This window comes from Mustela nivalis (assembly GCF_964662115.1).
Source record: "Mustela nivalis genome assembly, chromosome: 9".
Classification (NCBI taxonomy): Eukaryota; Metazoa; Chordata; class Mammalia; order Carnivora; family Mustelidae; genus Mustela; species Mustela nivalis.
In genome coordinates this window covers 80,751,725-80,772,655 of record NC_139028.1, presented here as the reverse complement: position 1 = coordinate 80,772,655, position 20,931 = coordinate 80,751,725, and the positions used below count along the sequence as shown (strand labels likewise).

The 20,931-nt window shown below is 34.8% G+C and overlaps 1 protein-coding gene across 3 annotated transcripts in view; it reads right to left on the bottom strand.

The window, feature by feature from the left end:
• Nucleotides 1-359: 359 nt before the first annotated feature.
• The window catches only part of PRMT3 (protein arginine methyltransferase 3), a 129,958-nt gene continuing 109,386 nt past the window's right edge, over nt 360-20,931 (bottom strand). For all 3 annotated transcript variants that reach the window (XM_082747368.1, XM_082747371.1, XM_082747370.1), the window contains 3 exons: nt 13,228-13,278; nt 12,943-13,030; nt 360-1,325 (listed from right to left, as the gene is read on the bottom strand). In XM_082747368.1, coding sequence (XP_082603494.1) covers nt 1,216-1,325; nt 12,943-13,030; nt 13,228-13,278 — 249 coding nt within the window. In that variant the 3' untranslated portion in view covers nt 360-1,215. The remainder of the gene's footprint in view (nt 1,326-12,942; nt 13,031-13,227; nt 13,279-20,931) is intronic.

The window sequence follows — 20,931 nt, the reverse complement described above, 5'->3', positions numbered from 1 at the left end:
TGTAGCATTTAATGAATGTCTTCTATGTGTCAGGCACTGATTGAAGTAGCTGGAATGTATTAACTCATGAACTAGTGTATTCATAAAGGGGGAGAGAGGTGAAGGAACAGGACTACGATCCAACAGCAAGTAAGAGCTGTCACCAGAGCCTGCACCTAGGCACTGACCCCAGAGCTCATGCGGCTTAACACCACGCCATGCTGCCTTGTGTAGGTCTTATTTTGAAGAAAAACCAGCTGTTGAACTGAAAAAAGTGTATGAGCCAGCTGTCCTTAAATCCCCATTTTCTTAAAGATGATTCCTTTGACAAGACTTTAAAATGCTTCTGATCTTATAAAAGGCTTTAGTATGTTAAGATATTTTATAATGTTAATGGTTGTTGTACACATTTTATTGAATGTTTTCTATTCTGCTTTTCAAATTGAGTCAATAACTGTAAACACCACAACTGTAAGTAGATTAACAGTTACATGTAAATCTAGTTTGAAAAAGATATATTAGTAAGTAAGTACTTATTTTTCCCGACCTTTTAAAAACTTGTATGAAACCTAGGATAAACACATTGAAATTAGATTTCCTGGGCAGTACTAGAAAACTGTCTGGCGAAGTAACTTCTGCAAAGATGAGAAGTTCAGAACTAGAGGGTAATCAACTAAGCTGTCTTTTAAATATGATTTGTGTGATGTTCTTTTCCATATTTTAGTCCCTCCCACTTGCTCTTTACTTATACTCTAATATTCTACCAAATAATACAATTAAAAACTACTCCTCAGAGTAGAAATCTGTAATAAAATGTACAATAGTTTGTATATAGTTACTAGTTTAATATAACATTACCCAAATAACTAATCAGTTACTAGTGCTTAAAATTTATAGTAAGAAACATTAAAAACAACAAAAGACTACTTCTGTCTCAAATTTAGGCCTATTTCAATATTTTCAGTATAGCTAAACTCAATGTAATGGTTACATTTGTAAAATCTTGCTGAGCAGACTTCCAAGACTGTGATAATAATGTAGGTGGTCCACTAGGAACTGTTGTTCCCTTCCTTAGCTGAATTATATGAGATTCCAACCACATGTCTCTCATCTTGAGTAGACTCATTAGAAAAGATCCATCAGCTACATGCTCACATAAAACCCCCTCTCTCCACTCCTACTCATAACCCACTGCCATACTAAAAACTGCAAGTTAGTTGTGCTTTCATAGCCTTTTTACTGGAGACCGTAAGTTTGAGTTGAATTATTCAATGTGAGGGTCACAATGAGAGAACGTGGATCTTTCTTATTCTTGTGGACTGTTATCCTTCCTTTCAAGGCTTCACCTATGGAAGAGAGGCAAAAGATGTGTTTAAGAATTCAAGGAATACAGTATGGCAGGAAAATAATAATGTATACCTAGTACTTTTTGCTTATTGTTGTGAGACAGTTCACTCATTTTGGAAAAAAAATAATAAATTTTTAGGACAATTTTATGTTTAATTTTTGAACAAAGCAGATCTAAAAAAATAAAAAGTTTAAAATTAATTTAAAACATAACTGAATATTTAAAGCATGAATAACAACAATGTATTGGGAGATAATCCATGTATAGCACCAACTGGGGAAGTGAAATTTGCTCAAAGGATTGGAAGGGGTAAATGGAAGTAAATTACTGAGAGTCTTAAGTTATAAATGAAATGGCGTACCAATGTTTGATAGTAGTCTGGTAAGCTAAAAAGGCATGCTGGAACTCTCGAGCAACAATTATAAAAACAAACCCAACACATGTAGTTAATTAGCCAAGGGTGGAGATAAAATGAAATAATAAAGAGTATTCAATAAAAAAAAAAAAGTAACAAGGAAAAAAGCAAGAAATAACAGGGGATACTTGAAAAAAAAGCAAATGACAGAATTAAATCTAGTATCACCGATACTAATATTAACTGTAATATGTTTAATACTTTGAATGTAGAGACAGCATCAAAGTAAAAAGAAGGAGTACTATTCTATAAAATATTCTATATAATGTAATTCTATATTAATCATAGAGAGTCTGAAATGGCAGTATTAACATCAGACAAAAATGACTTCAGGAAAAAATATACAACCAGAGATAAAGAAACACATTTCAAAATAATCATTCAAATCATAGAGACCTGATGACTTTTATGTATGACTATATGACTAAAGAGCTTCAAAATGCATGATGCAAATCTGACAGAACCACAGGAAGACAAATATAATCCACAATTGTCACTGGAAATTTCACCTCTCCTCTGTCAATAATTGCACTAACAACTAGACAGAAAACTAGAAAGAATATGGAAGATTTAACACACTATTATCCAACTTGACCTGGTTGACATCTACAGAACCAAGACAGATTACATCTACATATGCTGGGTCATAAAACAGATCTTAATACACTTAAACATAAAGAAATCATACAGAATATGTTCTCTGACCAAAACTGAATAAAATTAAAAATTAACAGAAAGATACTTGAAGATACTTGAATAATCCCAAAACATTTAGGAATTAAACAAAAGACTTCTAAATATTCCATAAATCAAAATAAAAATCACAAGGAATATACTCAAAGAAAAGTAACTTGAAGCCCCTGGGTGGTTCAGTAGGTTGGGTAATTGGGCATCTGACTCTTGGTTTCAGTGACTATTGTGATCTTATGCATAGTGGGATGGAGCCCCCTGTTGGGCTTCACTCTCAGCAGGGAGTCACCTTAACAATTCTCTCTGTACCCTGCCAAATAAATAAATAAATCTTAAAAAAGAAAAAAAAAGGCAATTTATTTTCCTTTTTTTTTTTTTAAAGATTTTATTTATTTATTTGACAGAGGCACAGTGAGAGAGGAAACACAAGCAGAGGGAGTGGGAGAAGGAGAAGCAGGCTTCCTGCTGAGCAGAGAGCCCGATGCGGGGCTCAATCCCAGAACCCTGGCATCATAACCTGAGCTGAAGGCAGACGCTTAACCGACTGAGCCACCCAGGCGCCCCAAGGCAGGCAATTTAAAACATATTACTTTGGGGCACCTGGGTGGCTCAGTGGGTTAAAGCCTCTGCCTTTGGAACAGGTCATGATCCCAGGGTCCTGGGATCGAGCCCTGCATTGGGCTCTCTGTGCAGTAGGGAGCCTGCTTCCTCCTCTCTCTCCGCCTGCCTCTCTGCCTACTTGTGATCTCTGTGTGTCAAATAAATAAATAAATAAATAAATAAATAAAATCTTTAAAAACAAACAAAACAAACAAACACTATTACTTCTATTACTTTCACTTCTTAGAATAGCAAATATTTAAAAAAAAACTGAATTTTGATTTGATTCCTTAGGATGAATGATTAGAAGTGGAATACTTTCAAAAAAGGCATAAAGTATATTCCAGTTTTTAATTCCTGCCATCTTCAACAATGCTGGTGTTATTAGAAACGAAACAAAAAAATGAGTAAAAGAAAACAATACAATACTTTTGTTATTTAAACACTGTCAGAATCTGACTACTTTGATTACACTTCAGTGATTATCAGTGGTGATGGGTATCATTTCAAATGTTTAACCACCACCTTAAAAAAAAAATCCTTTGTGCATTCAAGTTAGTGATTTTGTTGATGGATATGAGGTATTGTTGCAAATGTTTCTTTTTAGTGCATGTCCTCTAATGGTTGCTGCTGTTTGATTTAAGTTCAATCCTTAAGATAATGGTCAAAATCAAAAGTGTTCTATAGAGCTTATGAGGCAGGCATCAAATTCTTCATTTCAAGTTTAAAGGATACATTGAAGAGTTCTATGTAGCCCAAGTCAAGATGAACTAGTTATGGATACTTTTGATAAATTTTCATGAAAGAAAAAAAATTTAAGCATCAATAGTAAACAAAACATCCTAACAGGACGTTTTAATTCCCTTATAAACTAGTATAATTTTCATGTCTTAAGGTAAAATACAAGCAAAGTAACTATTTCTATAATAATCTTAATTTCAAAATGAGGGTGCAAACAGCACTTATTTAAGTTAATTAAACAGCATGAAGGGTCACAGTAATAAATACATAATTCACCCTGCTGAACTCCCGTCAATTGTTTAGACCTGACAAAAGTGCCAAGTCAGTAGGTGTAATACCAGAAGGGATCGTAGTAATTAATCAGTGTCAAATAGATATAAAATGACTGATGCCGTTAAGCATGTGTACTGTATGGGAGCTGCAAAGGACATTCTCTGTGGAGCTGAGCTGTTACCACCTTGTTTTTATCATCGGCAGACGGCCATTAGTACCACAAAGCAGTGTTGCAGTTCAATCAAGAGCAAAATTGATTTCATTTCAATTCTGTTCTAGTGGCTTTTTAAAATTAATTTCTTCCAGAGCAATGAAATTTCATTTCCCCAGAAGGGGGAAAATTTTAAAATCATTATTATCACTATTAGAGCTTAAAGAATGAAAGAGAAAAAGAAATGGATTTTCCATCATATAAACGCTTACTAGATACATACAGAGAAAGAAAAATAAATAGCCTGACTTTAGTCATATTTTCAAAGCGAAATTACATGAAAAAGATATGGATTTTTACAGTAAACACTGCCATATAAGTTCATACAGTAAAAAATTGTACATTAAAGGAAAGGGGACAAACACATTGAATTTAAACTTTAAAGTAAGTGTTCTCTAACTACTTTAAAAGTATTAATTCTGGGAGGATGGTTTGTTACTCCCAGAATGCTAGAAGTCCTCAAATGTTAACAGCATTTCTTCTGAAATATTTTTAGATCTAGGCTGTGAATAAAATATAATAAAAAAGCAAAACACAAAACAAAACAAACTAGGCTCATTATTTTATACTTCCATTTTGCTTTTGGCCAAATGTACAATTCTTAGTCTGAGAAATTCCTTATTCACACAACATCTTTTCTTATTTTCTAAATATCAAGTCTACCCTTAAGGGTGGAAAAAGAGATTTACTGTTACTAAAAATATTCACACACCTGCCCCCATGCCCCACAATCTAGGCAGCATAATGAAAGACATATTTATAATATTTTATTTTATAAATCTTAACATATTAGTTTCTAGATACTAAAACAAGATATATGCACAGCAAATTATTCTGAATAGACACTCTTGGCTTTATTTAATTTTATCTAATAATTTTAGATCATAAGGTGTCCAAAATTACTTTTAGTTGTAATTAAACACAACTACAGAGAACTCTTCAAACATGCCAAGATAAATTTGAACACCAAGCTATTCAAGTTCAATAGTATGATAAAATTTTTGAGAACATCACAGTTGACAAAATGGGACAACCAAATAAAACGGCCAGTAAATGCCTTTGGCACAATGTCACCCAAGGTGATTAGAGGAAATGAGATTTCAATGACAATGCTTATCACTATACTTATTGGTACATTCAGTAAAATATTTACAATATGGCAAATACTACCATCAGATCAAAAAGGAGAAAGACAACTTATCTATTAGAAAACCCTTTATCACAGCATATTGAGATGTACTAACACAGATGTATGCATGAAATGATCTAGGAGAACAAAGCAGACAGTAGTTAATTTTCTAAGGTGAGGGAAGATTTATAGAAATAAGCTGGGTAATGCAGAGAAAACTGAAATTTATCAAGTGAAAGAGATCAAACAGCTTTCTAGGTAGACTATCTTAGACTAAGGCAAGGAGTAAGAAAAGATAGGAAAGTTAGCTAAAAAAATGCATGGTCTGTATAAATCCACATGAGCTGGAGCATATGATGGGCTACTGATGTGGAATGTAACACACTGGGACTGGAAATGAGGAGAAATGGTCAGATTATAAAGGGCCACGGAAAGAAATTTGGATTTTATCCTGGAAATATTGACAGTGAAGGTTTTTTTTTTTTTTTAAATTAACTTTAGTAAGGCATAACTGACGGTAAAATGTGCACATTTTATGTGTGCAGCAATGGGTTTTACCATTATCTCACTTTCCTAAACTTTTGCCTCCCCAAGTCTCAAAGACTATCTCTTACGTTATCTTCCAGAAGTTTTGCAGTTTTATACATTTATATTTAGGGTTTTGATCCATTTAGATTTGGTTCTTGAATACAGTATAAAGTAAACATGAAAACTACTTTCCTGTACAAATACTTAAGTTGTTCTAAACACTATTTGTTGAAGACTATCATTTTCCAAGTGAATACAGTGATCTTTTGGAAAAAAATTAACTAACTATACAAAAGTGGGTCTATTTCTGGATTCTCTACTTGTTATAATAATCTCTGTCTGCCTATAGTATAATATCTTACTGTCTAGTTTAATGTAACTTTTTAGTAGTTTAGAAATCATACAGTATAAGGATTCCAATATGATTCTCTGAAAAATTGCTGGTTACTCCACGTCTTTTGCATCTGCATACAAATTTTAGAATCAGCCTCCCAATTTCTTTCTTTCTTTCCTTTTTTTTTTTCCCCAGCCTGTCAATTTCTATCTTGCTAAATTCTCTTATTAGTTCTGTAGTTTTTTGAGATTCCTTAGAATTCACTGTGGACACAATTATATTACCTGTAAATAATGACAGATTTATTTCTTCCTTTCCAATGACTTTTGTTTCTTTTTTCATTCCTCATCACACTGGCTAAGACCTCCAATATAAGAAAATAGGAGTGGTGAATGTGAACATTCTTGCCTTGCCCCATACAGAGGGAAAGCATTCAGTTTTGCTCCATTCAGTATGACGCTAAGCTATGGACTTTGTGTGGATGCCTTTTATCAGGTTGAGGAAGTTCTCTTTTATTTCTAGTATGCTATGAGTATTTATCATGAATAGATACTGAGTTTTGTCAACTGTTTTTTTTTAAAATTAAAGATTTTATTTATTTGACAGAGATCACAAGTAGGCAGAGAGGCAAGCAGAAAGAGGGGAGGAAGCAGGCTCCTTGCTGAGCAAAGAGCCCGATGTAGGGTTCAATCCCAGGACCCTGAGACCATGACCTAAGCCGAAGGCAGAGGCTTTAAGCCACTGAGACACCCAGGCACCCCTCAACTGCTTTTTCTGCATCCACTGGATGTGACCATATGGTTTTTCTTCTTCGGATTGTTAACATGGTTGACTGAGCCTGGTGGTGGATGTTAAGGAGGGCACATATTGCATGGAGCACTGGGTGTGGTGCACAAACAATGAATCTTGGAACATTGAAAAAATAAAATAAAATAAAATAAGAGACCACTAAATGATTCTAAAATATTTTTGAATTTTATATTATTGACGCAATTTTGGATTCCTGGACTAAACCCCACTTGGTCCTAGTGTATTGTTTTTTTAAAAAATATTGCTGGATTCAGTTTGCTAGTATTTTGTTGACAATTTGTGCATCTATATTCATGAAAGATGTTGTTCTGTAGTTTAATTTTCTTGTACAATTTTTGTCTGGTTTTTGGTATCAAGGCCCTTATAAAATTAGTTCTCTTTTATTTTCTGGAAGAAACTGTATAGAATTGGTATTATTTCTTTTTGAAGTAGCAGGAAGAATTTGCAGTGAAGCAATCTGTGCCATGGAGATTTGTTTTATGGAAGGCTTTGAGGCTGGCTGCCTGTTTTTGTAAATAAAGCTTAACTGGAACACAGCCACACCCACTCATTTACATACTATCCCTCAGAGTTTAAGGTGTTTGTGGATCCCTACTGCAGCCACTGTGGGGTTATTGGGGGCTAGGATATAAGAGAACAAAGAGAAAAAAAGAAAAGAAAAATGGGGATTTCTTTAAACATTAGGAGATCCTTTGCCCATTCCTCAAGTTAGAATTAGAGGAGCTAGTTCATCTGTGCTGATGCCTTAATTCTGAGTTTTGGACTGCCTGAGATCAGACTGGGGATACTCAAAGAAAACAAATCATAAATTTATCACCAGTTCAGGGTATTCGAATTCTGGTCTTCTCCAATTTATCTGATATTATTTACTTTTCAGGGATCTCAAACAGCTGTTCCACGCATTCTGGTTTATTCAAGGTGCATTCGGTGAGAAAGCTTATTTTCACTGCCCTAAAAATCCTCTGTGCTCTGCTTATTTGTATCCCTTGCCCTTGGCAACCACTTTATCCGCTGCCCCCACCCCCCCGCCCCCGCCACTGTCTCTACAGTTTTGCTTTCTCCAGAATGTTATATAGCTGGAATCACAGTGTGCAGCGTTTTGGGATTAGTTCTTTCACTTAGTAATATGCGTTCAGTTTCCTCCATGTCATTTCATAGCATCAGTTTATTTCTTTTCAATAATATTCCATTATGTGGATATACAGACCATTTAGTTTTAATATAGTTATCCATGTTTGAATATGTCTACCATCATACCATTTCTTTAAAAAATTTTATTATTTGACAAAGAGAAAGAGAGAGAGCGAGAGCGAGCACAAGCAGGGGGAGTGGCAGAGGGAGGAGGAGGATCCCCAGCAGCCAGGGAGCCCAGTGTTGGGCTTGATCCCAGGACCCTGGGACCAAGACCTTAACTGACTGAGCCACCCAGGTGTCCCATACCATTTGTTTTCTATTTCTTTATGATTGTATCTTCTTCTTCTTCTTCTTCTTCTTTTTTTTTAGGATTTTATTTATTCTTTTGACAGACAGAGATCACAAGTAGGCAGGGAGGCAGGCAGAGAAAGAGGAAGGGAAGCAGACTCTCCGTGGAACAGAGAGCCCGACTTGGGGCTCGATCCCAGCATCCTCGGATCATGACCTGAGCCAAAGGCAGAGGCTTTAACCCACTGAGCCACCCAGGCACCCCGATTGTATCTTCTTCTGAACCAAATCTTTTTCTTGAGATTCCATTTCATCTTCACTACTAGCTTATCAGTTATATTTTGTGGCTTAATTAAAAAAATTTTTTTAACTTGTTCCTCTGGTGTTTACAATATACATATTTATCATGATTTGCCATGAAATGAGTTCATGTGCAATGTAAAAACTTAATATATTTCCATTTTCTCATTAATTTTTTTGATCACTGCCATAATTTTATGTCTCTGTTTTGAAACCTGTAATATATTATTTTTGTTTTAAATTATCTTTTACAAAATTAAAAAAATGAGTAAACAAAGTCTTTTTTTTACGAAGTCACACATTTACCATTCCTGACATTTCCTATTCCTTCGTTCAGATTCCACTTGGTGATATTTTCCTTTCACTTGAGAAGCTTACTTTATCTTGTATTGACAATCTGCTGGAGATGAATTCTTGTAGTGTTTTTCTTCTGGAAGGGTTTTATTTAGGCTTCATTTTTTAAATACATTTATTCTAAATATAGAATCTAGATTGACAGTTTCTTTTAGCACTTTGAAAATGTCATTTATCATCTGGCTTACATAGTTTCTGAAGAATATTCTGATATTATTCTTTCTTTGTTCCTCTGTTTTATTTTCTCTGGTTCATGTTAAGACTTTGATATTATTATCACTATTTATTGGCAATTTGTTTGTGATATGTCTTGGTGTTGTTTTCTTTGTATTGATCTTACCTAGGGTTCATTGAATTTCTTCAATCTGTGGGTTATAGCTTTTATCAAATGAAAGAAAATTTGGCCATTACTGCATCTTCAAATATATTTTCTGTCCCTGCTTCTTTCAGGGACTTTTTATCACATTTAAATTAGTGTGCTTCATATTTTCCCACTGGTTACTGTGGATATGTTCATTTCTTTAAAAAGTCTTTTTTCCCTCTATGTGCTTCATTTTGGATATATTTTATGCTGCATCTTTAAGAAAACTGACCTTTTTTGCTGTTAATTGCATCAAATAGCACTTTCACTTCAGATACTATAATTTTCATCTCTAGCAGTTCTATTTGGGTTTTAAATATCTTCTCATATAACAGCAGTTATGTTTCTTTCTTTTTTTTTTTTTTTAAAGATTTTATTTATTTATTTGACAGAGAGAAATCACAAGTAGTCAGAGAGGCAGGCAGAGAGAGAGAGAGAGAGGAGGAAGCAGGCTCCCTGTTGAGCAGAGAGCCCCATGCGGGACTCTGATCCCAGGACCCTGAGATCATGACCTGAGCCGAAGGCAGTGGCTTAACCCACTGAGCCACCCAGGCGCCCAGCAGTTATGTTTCAATATGCTTGTGTGCTAATTTCATTTCTGGATCTGTTTCTTTCAATTGACATTTTCCTGAATTTAGCATTTGATTGGAAGTTTAGGCCATGATGAATTTTATGTTGTTCAGTGGTTTTTTTTTTTTTTTTCCTTTTTTGCCAGTAAAGTTACTTTGGTCCAGTTTTTTTTTTCTTTCTTTCTTTTTTCTCTTTTTCTTTTAAGGAGGCTTGTTTTTAAGCTTTGTTAAAGAACATGCAGGTTAGCCTTTAGTTTAGGGATAGTTTATTCCTACTATGAAGCTATGGTCCTTCTGGACTGAAGAGAGTCCAAAAGGAGTCCCCACTCTAGCTGGTTGAAACTCAAATACCCAGAGCTACATGGAATCTCTGAGAAGTGTTTGTTCACAGCTGCCTCAGATGCTTTGCTTGACCTCAGGCATTTCATCCTACCTCCATGTATCTTAGTACACATCTAAAACTCAAGGGGCAAAAACCAAACCAAACCAAACCAAAACAAAAACCAAAAAAACTTAAGGGGGCACTGTGTGTAGATTTCTGGAGGCTTTTGCTGATTAGCATGTCTTCTTTAGTACTCTGCCCAGCAACTTCTGGTTTCTACTCACTAGTACTACCACCAGCGGTTTAGGAGGGTTTAAAAAAAAAAAAACAACAAAAAGGTGTTGTATTTCCTTATATAATCCCTTCTTTATACTATCATAGCTGAGAAGGACCACATTTTCCTTACTTTGAAATTTCCCTTTTAAGTTTTTCCTGGTTGTATTTTAGGGGATTCCAAAATTTTGTGGTGTACTGGTCTTACTATTTAAATATAAGCACATATACAATGGCAATGAAAGAAATACAGAATGTAGACAAGGCAATATTACAATCATACATCTCCTTCACAGTATTCTGAAAAAGCTGAATCAGTTACTCTAAGGATTACTGGGTAATAAGTAGTTAGGATTTCAAAATTTCACTAGAATAAAATAATACTTTGTTGTAATTAGTAGGAGAAAATTCAAATGCTATCTTAAATCTCTCCCAAGATTTAAACATGAATGAATTAGCACAACCTTTAAAATTTAGCACTAAGATAATAAAATGGGAACTGTGAAGAAAGCAACATTTTCAAGTTTCCAAGTATCAATCCAAATACCAAAGCTATACAAAAACCCAACCAAACAAAAACAAATGAAAATGTAATAAAATTTCATTTGTGCTCATCACACTTCAGTTTTGCTGTGCTCAAGCTTTTTGGAGAAAGAGAAAATGAGACCATCAAGGTTTCATTTCCGTAGCACTACAATCTTAAAGGAAAACATGACAACGAGGTGCTGCTTTACTCTAATAGTGTTTATGTGCATCTACCAAATTCAATTTATGCACCAACAGTGAAATAAACTATACCGGAATTTTATGGAATATTTGAAACAGAGAGAGAAGAGTATAATGACCACCCAGACCCACCACTCAAGTTTTGTCAAATCTTAACATTCTCCCACAGTTCCCTCAATTTCTAAAAGGAATAATTCAGGTCTATGGCACTGAATCCCCTATAAAGCCTTCCCTGATCCTATTTCTATTGAAGAATAGAATAGGGGCAGCCACACTGAATTCCCCAGTTATCATCTTTAAGTATTGCTTCTTACTTTGACTATGTGTGTTTGTACATGAAACTGTTTCACTGGTCTTTAAACTCCATATAAACAATGTATTGTAGGAATCACTCTTTTTTGCTTAATGTTCCTTCTGATATTCACAAATACATGATTAATCTGTTACAGAGATTTTACTGTATGCAACTATCATATTTATCTATCTTCTGTTAATGGGCATTCAGGGTGCCTCCAATTTTTCACTTCTACAAACCATACTGTTGTCAAGATTGTTGTAGACAGGCTGCAGGGGAGACTGTTCAGAATATATCCCTAGAAAAAATCTGTGGTTTTAGCAATGATACTTATACATCTATACTTAACTTGAAGGTAGCAAACTGTTCTCTAAACCTGTACCAATAAAGACTATCAGCAGAAGAGTATAAAAGTCCCATTTGGCTACATGATTGCAGGTACTTGGCCTTGTTAAATTTTATGATTTTTTTTTTTTTTTTCCTGTAGTGATGGATAAGAAAGTCTCTTATATAGTTTTAATTGGCCTCTCTCCCTGAGTTCCTAGTGATTTTGAATTTCTTTTCATGGAAGTTTGTTATACATTCAGGCTTCATATAGTCAGAAAGCTTTCTGCAAAGGTGGGGGAGGATAATTTATATGTAATAAACAATTTAAATAACAGAGATTCCACAGTCAAATTCTAACTTTTGGAGCTAAGGGTATAGGTACGTAAGAACTCTAGGTGCTCATCAGAGTGAGCAATCAATGAGGTACAAGATAGAAGAATACAGAATTGGGCCAGTCCTTGAGCACCGTGTGAGATTTGAGCAGATACAGACTGGGGAGAGCATGTAGACACATATACTGAACACTGTAACTACTGAATAGCATTCTTTTAAATTTACACTTCACCTCTATCAGTGATAGTCACTTTGGAAGTGAAATCATTTTTACTTTTATTTGCAACTTAATATATACTACTAGTTAATACTTAAAGAAAAGTTCTTGGAATTACTTTGTGGTACTCAAAATAAAAGCTACATATTAAAGCACATTTTAACTGGCAGGAATTATAAATCTAATCTAAATAAAAGTTTTCTTTAAATCACTACTTTATTGAAATGATATGCCATCTAAAATTTATGTAGCTCTAAGAACATCTTATTTACTTAGCATGTTGCGTTGTTTCAAAGACAGTGGGCATAGAAAAAGTCCCTGTGGAATGAAGGAATAATGTTTACTTCAAAAAGAATAAGAAATTTCTCTCCCTTTTTTTTCTCACCTGCTTTAACGGAAAATGGCTTTTCCAATAGAAATATTGTTTGTTTCCAGTGTGTTTTGGCACTCTGGGGGCCCGTGGAGAACACGACCTGCATTGGTAAGAGTTCAAAAGTATCTGATGAAGTACAAGATTTTTAATATCATGCTACATTAATCTACTACATCAAATACAAGCTCCGATTGCTTACAATAGCAAAATGCTTATGATCAAACACCTTGGGGCACAAAAACAAAATACAATGTATTTCACATAATTAATTCTTATGGGAAAACTCATAATACTTACCCTGCTGTGACAATTTTTCTCAAAATATATATCAAAGTAACCAGCAATTGCCTGTTTAAAAAAAAAATAAATAATTATTAAACTAATTACATGACATAACAATTATTCAGTCTTTCAAGATAATGGCAAAAAGAAACCATTTCAAAGACTAGATACCTCTTATACTTATGACAGGTCACTATTATCTCCTGGAAAAGATGTTACATGTGAAAATGAAGTCATATAATTTGGCTTTCCCCCACAGAAACAATATAATAATAAGGGCAATAAGGCTAATCAAATAACCAATATGTGTTTTATTAGAGAAATGACTGTGGTAGACTACTGAAAAGTGAGAGACCACATGAAGGAAGAGGCTCAGCCAGCCTCAAGAGCTGACCCATGCTCTCCCAAAGACAGCCTGCTGTGCAGGCGGGAGCCATCTTGGAGCTCTGTGCTCTGCTCTCTGCTCTCAGACAATTGCAGCAGCCTGAGAGACCTGGGGAGAAACCAGCAGAAGAACTAGAGGACAAGTCCAGTCCGGACTGCAGAATCATACACAAATAAATCTAAATGATTGTGACTTCAAGGTACCTGGTTTTAAGGTGGTTTGTGACACGGCAGTAAATTTAACTTAAACATACTCTTTTATACAAAGATCTCATTTAATTTTTTCTGATCTTGTGCATCTAATTTTAAAGCAAAGTACTATGAATATTTTTGTAATGAGATCAACAGAATTTTTAAATGCCACTTTTTGGCTGAAGATAAACTAAAAATATATAATAGTACTCAAATAAAACATATGTTTAAGCAAATACCCAAAGGAGAACCTCTGAGGTAACTCTAAGGGTTACTGTGATAGTATAAAATGATCTCTAAAAGATGAATATTCAGATGAGGATATGTAATTTTCATTTCTTTTTAAAATTTAAATGATACCATCCCTTTTTCTTTCACTAACAGCATTAGCTTTATCTATTTTTAAAACTGGCATTAAAAAATAGTTATAAGGTGTTAAAAATAGGACACCGATTATTGAAAAATCACTATAAAGCTAGCTTATTTGTGTACTCTGCTGCTTTTGTTGAGAATGTGAACTTTTATTGATCTGTGAGGTTAATATGGATTGGGCCCAAAACAAGTTCAATATTTAACACTGAGGTTCATTACATTTTAGATACCAAGAAAGAATCAAAATACTATTTATAATTCTATGAAACAGGCAAAATATAAAACAATGTAGTACTCAGGTACAGATTATTATAGAAAACTATGTAGTTACTCAGAACATTTCTAAAACATGACTTCTATCAGTTGATTTCCTGGTATTTCTCCATAGACTAATTCAACTATTTTCTTAAATTTATTCCTGTATGCCAGTCTTGTTCACCAGTGTCCAGAGCAGTGCCTGGCCCATAGTACACAAAAAATATTTGCTGAGAGAATGTGCTTATTATATACAATTCTATTATAGAACTTACCATACTTCTTATAGTTAGTTGTGCTATCAGACTACAATGTGTGTGTGTGTTTTTAAAGATTTTATTTATATCTGTCACAGAGAGTGAGTGAGTGAGCACAAGCAGGGGGTGTGGCAGGGAGAAGCAGCAGCAGGCTCCTGGCTGTGCAAGGAGCCCCATGTGGGATGGGATAGGATCCTAAGAACGATCCCTAGACCGTGGGATCATGACCTGAGCTGAAGGCAGTCGCTTAACCAACTGAGCCACCCAGGCATCCCAGACGGCAATGTTTTTTTAAAAACAAAGCCTATGTGTAATTCATATTGTTGCTCTCCTTAATTTGCATAGGTCTCTCATGTAGCATGTTCTCAATACATTTTAGTTAAGATTTTCAGTTTCAAATTCAGCTAGTCTTACTATGTTGTCAGGATACTTTATGAAATCAGTGAATTTGATTAGAAGACTTAGAAGTTATAATTTTCAACTGAAAAACTGAAAAAAGAGAATGTGAGAATCATGGCGGGGGTGGGGGAAGGAGAAGAACCCTACTTTGTAGGGACCAGAAAAAGTCTCAGCCTGACCTCTGAACTACAGATTAGTTCCAAATCAACATAACAAAGGCTGAGAGAATGGAACTAAAATCTCAATCACTGGCACAGGCCTTGAAAACCTCTAATCAACAAAGATCTCCAGAACATAAGAGAGATTTGAAAAAGCTGTAGGAGTTAGACTAATCACTAAATAGGGTCTGTGTAGGAGAGCCCAAAACACTACAGCAAACGTTTAAAGAACTAGACTGAGATGTGAACCACTGTCTGCCCAGACATGGTTGACAGGGCTTATGTTCTGGCTTTAACTGGGTTGACTGCCCACTCACACCAAACATCAACAACATTCTCTAGATAATTATAACAGGACCGACAGTAGGCACGACATAACACGCACAACATCCAGAAAACAATTCAAAATTATTCAACACACAAAGAACCAGGAAAATGTCTTTAACTTTTAAGAAAAGAGATAATCCACAAATGCCAACTGTGAGATGACCCAGAAGCTGGTACTCTGAGACAAAAACTTTAAAACAGAATTATAACCATGCCGTTATGAGGCAACAGAAATGGGGTTGTAGAAAACACACTGAAATGAAGTGAAAGATAGGAATTCTTGTAGAGGAAAAAGAATGAATGAATGAATGAATGAATAAATAAATAAATAAATAAAACTAATGGAAGTTTTAGAATTAAAAAATGTAATAACCAAAATAAAAAGCTTCCTGGGATGAACTGCAGAATGGAGATGACAGGGAGAAAAAAAAGAAAAAAATCAGTGAATGTGAAGATAGGTCAATAGAAAGTATCTAATTTGAAAAATCAGCAGAAAAAGATTGAAATACAATGCAGAAGCCTCAGGGGCCTGTGCAACTAACAAACAGGTAAATGGAGGTCCAGCTGGAAAAAAATATAGGAGCAGGAAAAACCTTTCAAAATTCTATATCCAGCAAAAATATACTTCCGGAACAAAGGCAAAATAAAGACATTTTCAAGAAAAGGTAAACTAAAAGAATTCATTGCCAAAAAAACTTTAGAAGAGATGTTAGGGGTGCCTGGGTGGCTTAGTGGGTTAAAGCCTTTGTCTTCATTCAGCTCAGGTCATGATCCTAGGGTCCTAGGATCGAGTCCCACATCGGGCTCTCTGCTCAGCGGGGAGCCCGCTTCCTCCTCTCTCTCTGCCTGCTTCTCTGCCTACTTGTGATCTCCTTCTGTCAAATAAATAAATAAATAAAACCTTAAAAAAAAAAAAAGAAGAGATGTTAAAGGCAGTTCTTCAAGCTGGTGAGCAATAATACTGGGAGGAAACCTGAAACATCAAAAACAACAGAAAAACAACAGAAATGATCAACAGTTTGTTAAGTATAAAAGATTACTTTTTCCCTCAGAATTTTTTTAAAATACTTACGATTTTTTAAGACAAACATGATATAACATCATTTGGTGGGGCTTTCCATGTATGCAGATGTAATCACAAAGATCAGTGCAGGGGGTTGGGTGGTTAGGAGGAAGAAGAGCAAAATGCCACCAACACATATAAATGTTTATAAAACTGGGATGTGAAGAAGGCTTTCTAAGCATCACACACAGGCAGAAACTTAAGAGAAGCTTAAAACTTAGTAACAAAGCCATAATGAGATATTACCCTACACATGTCAGAATTGCTAGAATCAAAGAGGCAAGAAATAACAAGTGTTGATGAGGATGTGAAGAAAAAGGAATATTTGGCTGTTGGTGGGAATGGAAATTGGTACAGCCACTATGGAAAACAGTATGGAAATTCCTCAAAAAGTTTAAAATCAAAATATTATGTGATCAAGTAATTCCACTGGGTATTTATACAAGAAAACAAAACTGCCAATTTGAAAAGATACATGCACTCCTATGTTTATTGCAGCATTATTTATAATAGTCAAGATATTGAAGCAACCTAAGTGCCCACTGATAGATGAATGGATAAAGAAGATGTGGTACAGGGTGCCTGGGTGGCTCAGTGGGTTAAGCCTCTGCCTTCAGCTCAGGTCATGGTCCCAGGGTCCTGGGATCGAGGCCCACATCAGGCTCTCTGCTCAGCGGGGAGCCTGCTTCCTCCTCTCTCTCTCTCTCTGCCTGCCTCTCTGCCCACTTGTGATCTCTGTCTGTCAAAGAAATAAATAAAATCTTAAAAAAAAAAAAAAAAAAAGAAGATGTGGTACATACAAACACTGAAATATTCAGTCATAAAAAAGAATAAAATCTTCCTATTCAACAACATGGATGAGTCTAGAAGTTACTAAGCTAGGTGAAATAAGTTAGAGAAACACAAATACCATATGAAACAAAACAAAAACAAAAACAAAGAAACAAACAAAAAAAAACCCCAGACTCTTTTTTTTTTTTTCTAGAATATCTTATTTATTTACTTGAAAGAGAGAGAATGAGAGAGAGAAAGTAGGAACAGGGAGAGGGCAGAGGGAGAAGCAGGCTCCCCACCAAGCAGGGAGTTTCGGTGTTGTACACCCAACTAGTATGACACTGTATGCTACTTATACTTAGTAAAATAAAATTTTAGTGTCAAATTCAAAGATGAAGAAATCTGAGAGTATTTGCAATATATATATATATAACAAAGGGACACTGTCCTTTTTTACATTAAGTTACTACAAATTAGTAAGGAAACAATGTCAAAAGAAATTAGAAAACAAAGCAGGAAAATCATTTATAAAAGAAAAATCAAATAATATGTGTAAGTAAAAGATGTTTGACCTACTTAGAAAAATAAGTTTTCCGTGGGGAAAACATTTTTTAAAAGATAATATCCATAGTTAGTGGGGAAAGTAGCATGCATACTGGGAAAATAATCTGAAATGATCTTTCTAGAGGGAACTTAGCAATACATAATAAAAAACAAAACATCTGTATTAAAAAGAAGTCACAGAGAAAATGGTACACATGCTATGATTCTATCTATATATAGAATATTCAAAAAATAACAAATAGCAAAAAATAACAATTTACACTGTTGTAAGTCACAACAGTAGTTACCCTTCAACAGTGGTAGAAACTAGAAAGGGGTTACATGGAGGGCTCCTGGGCTGCCGGTAATATTCTGTTTCTTCAGCTGACTGCTGGATACATGGTGGGTATTCACTTTGTGCAATTTTATCAAACTATACTTAAGATCTGTGTACTTTTCTGTTGTGCAAATACATGTTATGGGCTCAGTCAAAATGTTTATATAATGCATATACTCACTGACCCAGTAAATCTTAACTTCCAAAAAATATTCTATGGAAATTTATCAAGTATGCTTGCAACGATTTATCTATAAGATGCCAATTTTAGCCCACATTTTCAACAACAGGTGACCAGTTAACAAATCACAATACCTATTGAAGTAGATGATAGATTTGGAATGTGCATACCTATAATTTAGATTTCCCATAAAAATGAACAGCTTCTGTGATAATAAATTATTTTAAACACTTGAGTTAAATGATCTATAGTATTGCATGGAGAGACATTCAATTTAATTATTATTACCTTTTATCAGTTCCCTTAGGAACGCCCACCTCTGTATACCCAAAGGCTAGGGCAATATCTAATATATAATAGAACTAAATGAACTTGAAAAAAAAATGACAAGTTTTTCAACTATAATACAATAATTATATATATTTATTATCATTATATAATTATACAATAATTATAATTATATATATTTATTATATAAAATATATATTACTATAATACTAACAACTTCCATTACCAGGAAATGTGATCTAAATACAAATATAAATATAAATCTGTTTAAAATACACAAAGCAAAACTTCATATATTTAACTCTGGTAAAAGACAGACTGGCAATATTACTATGATAGAACAAATGTAATTATAATAAAGTACATAGCTCTAAACGAAGAGGGGAGACTGATGCATGAGTTTGCAACAGAATTAAAAAATCAAAGTATTTGAGAATACAAAGGTATTTTAGAACTGTCTTCCAATCCCCAAATTGAACTATCTATGAAATTCAGTTAAAAATCAAAGAAACTCATCTTCCTCCAAGCCCCCCAAATACAGTGAAAGAAATACTGGATAGTTTGGGGTAATAAAACAATGCTAAGCCTCAAGACAATAAATAAAAATAAAGATATATTCACTTTGATTATGAGAATTTGGCAGGGGCCTATGACAAAGATAAATCTAAAGTCACATCTACTTTATTGTTCCCTCTGAAATGCACAATAGTTTTTCAACTCAAACAGATTTACCTCCCTAATCATGTCTGGTGGAGGTAATACCAAAATCAGTTCTACAGCTGCCATGAAGCAGAAGCACGAGAAGGTAGGAAGAAATTCACCTGCAATAAAAAACTATGTGCAACACCCCACCCCAAAAACAAAAAAACAAACTATGTGCAGATAATTGACTCATCAGACTGTTAAGATTCACATAACTGGGGCACCTGGGTGATGCAGCTGGTTAAGCAACACACGTTTGGTTCCAGCTGGGGCCATGATCTCAGGGTCCTAAGATTGAGCCCCACCTAGGCTCCACGCTCAGTGTGGAGTCTGCTTCAGATTCTTTTCCTCTGCTCTTCCTGCTCCTGCTCTCTCTCTAAAATAAATAAATAATCTTAAAACAAAAACAAAAACAAAAACAAAAACAAACCCAAACCAAAAAAACCCCCACAAAACTCCAGAAAGATTCACATAATTGAGCAAGTAGAAAACTCTTGCTCTAAAACAACCAAAGGGCATTTCTGGTTTTAAAATGGGTATTAACCCTGAAGTAGAATGCTACTGAAAGGGAAAGGGCTCCCCCCAACTTATAAGTGGTCCTTAATAATTAAAATAAGATATGAGACAAAAAGAGGAAAAAATGTCATTAAACTTGAATCATAGACTATAAAACCCAACTGAACTACAATTAGTGTTTTTATTCTCTGTGAAGCCATTATAACCAAATACGTCAGCTGATTTAGGGACAAAGCTATTTATTCTGGTGAAGAACATAAATATGCCACCATTTTTCTATTAGTTTCACCACCTTGTTACTATCACTTTGACAGGCTACCTCTAGGTCTGCTGAATGTTAATTTCAATGAACTTACACTCTCTCTGTGGAAGTCATTCAAATGTAAGAATAAACAACAACCACAGGAAACTGAAAATGATGGCTAACAGGCAATGGTAATAAGTAACAGGAGCACAGCTTGACATGCGCTTGAAAAAGATCAGATAGGTTATAAGGCCTAAGACCGGATACATTTCTCTTTTGTTCCACACGTATATCTTGTCAGGGGCAAAGGGAACTGCTGGGGGGAAAAAACAAGCATTAAAATAAAACATCTGTAGAAGTTGGACTAATCTGTAAAGGCAAGGTCACAGTTAAATAAATAACATCTCACTGATTATACCACCATCAGAAAAATTTTTAAAAAGTCCTTAGACTGAGGGGCCCCTGAGGGTGGCTCAGTCATTAAGCATCTGCCTTTGGCTTGAGTCATGGTCCCAGGGTCCTGATATTGAGCCCAGCATCGGGCTCCCTGTTCAGCGCAAAGGCTGCTTCTCCAGTCTCCCGCTCCCCCTGCTTGTGTTCCCTCTCTCGCTGTCTCTTTCTCTGTCAAATAAATAAATAAAATCTTAAAAACATAATAATAATAAAGTCCTTAGACTGAGAGACGGGAGAGTCTGTGGTAATTAAGAACAACAACAGTGCTCATTAT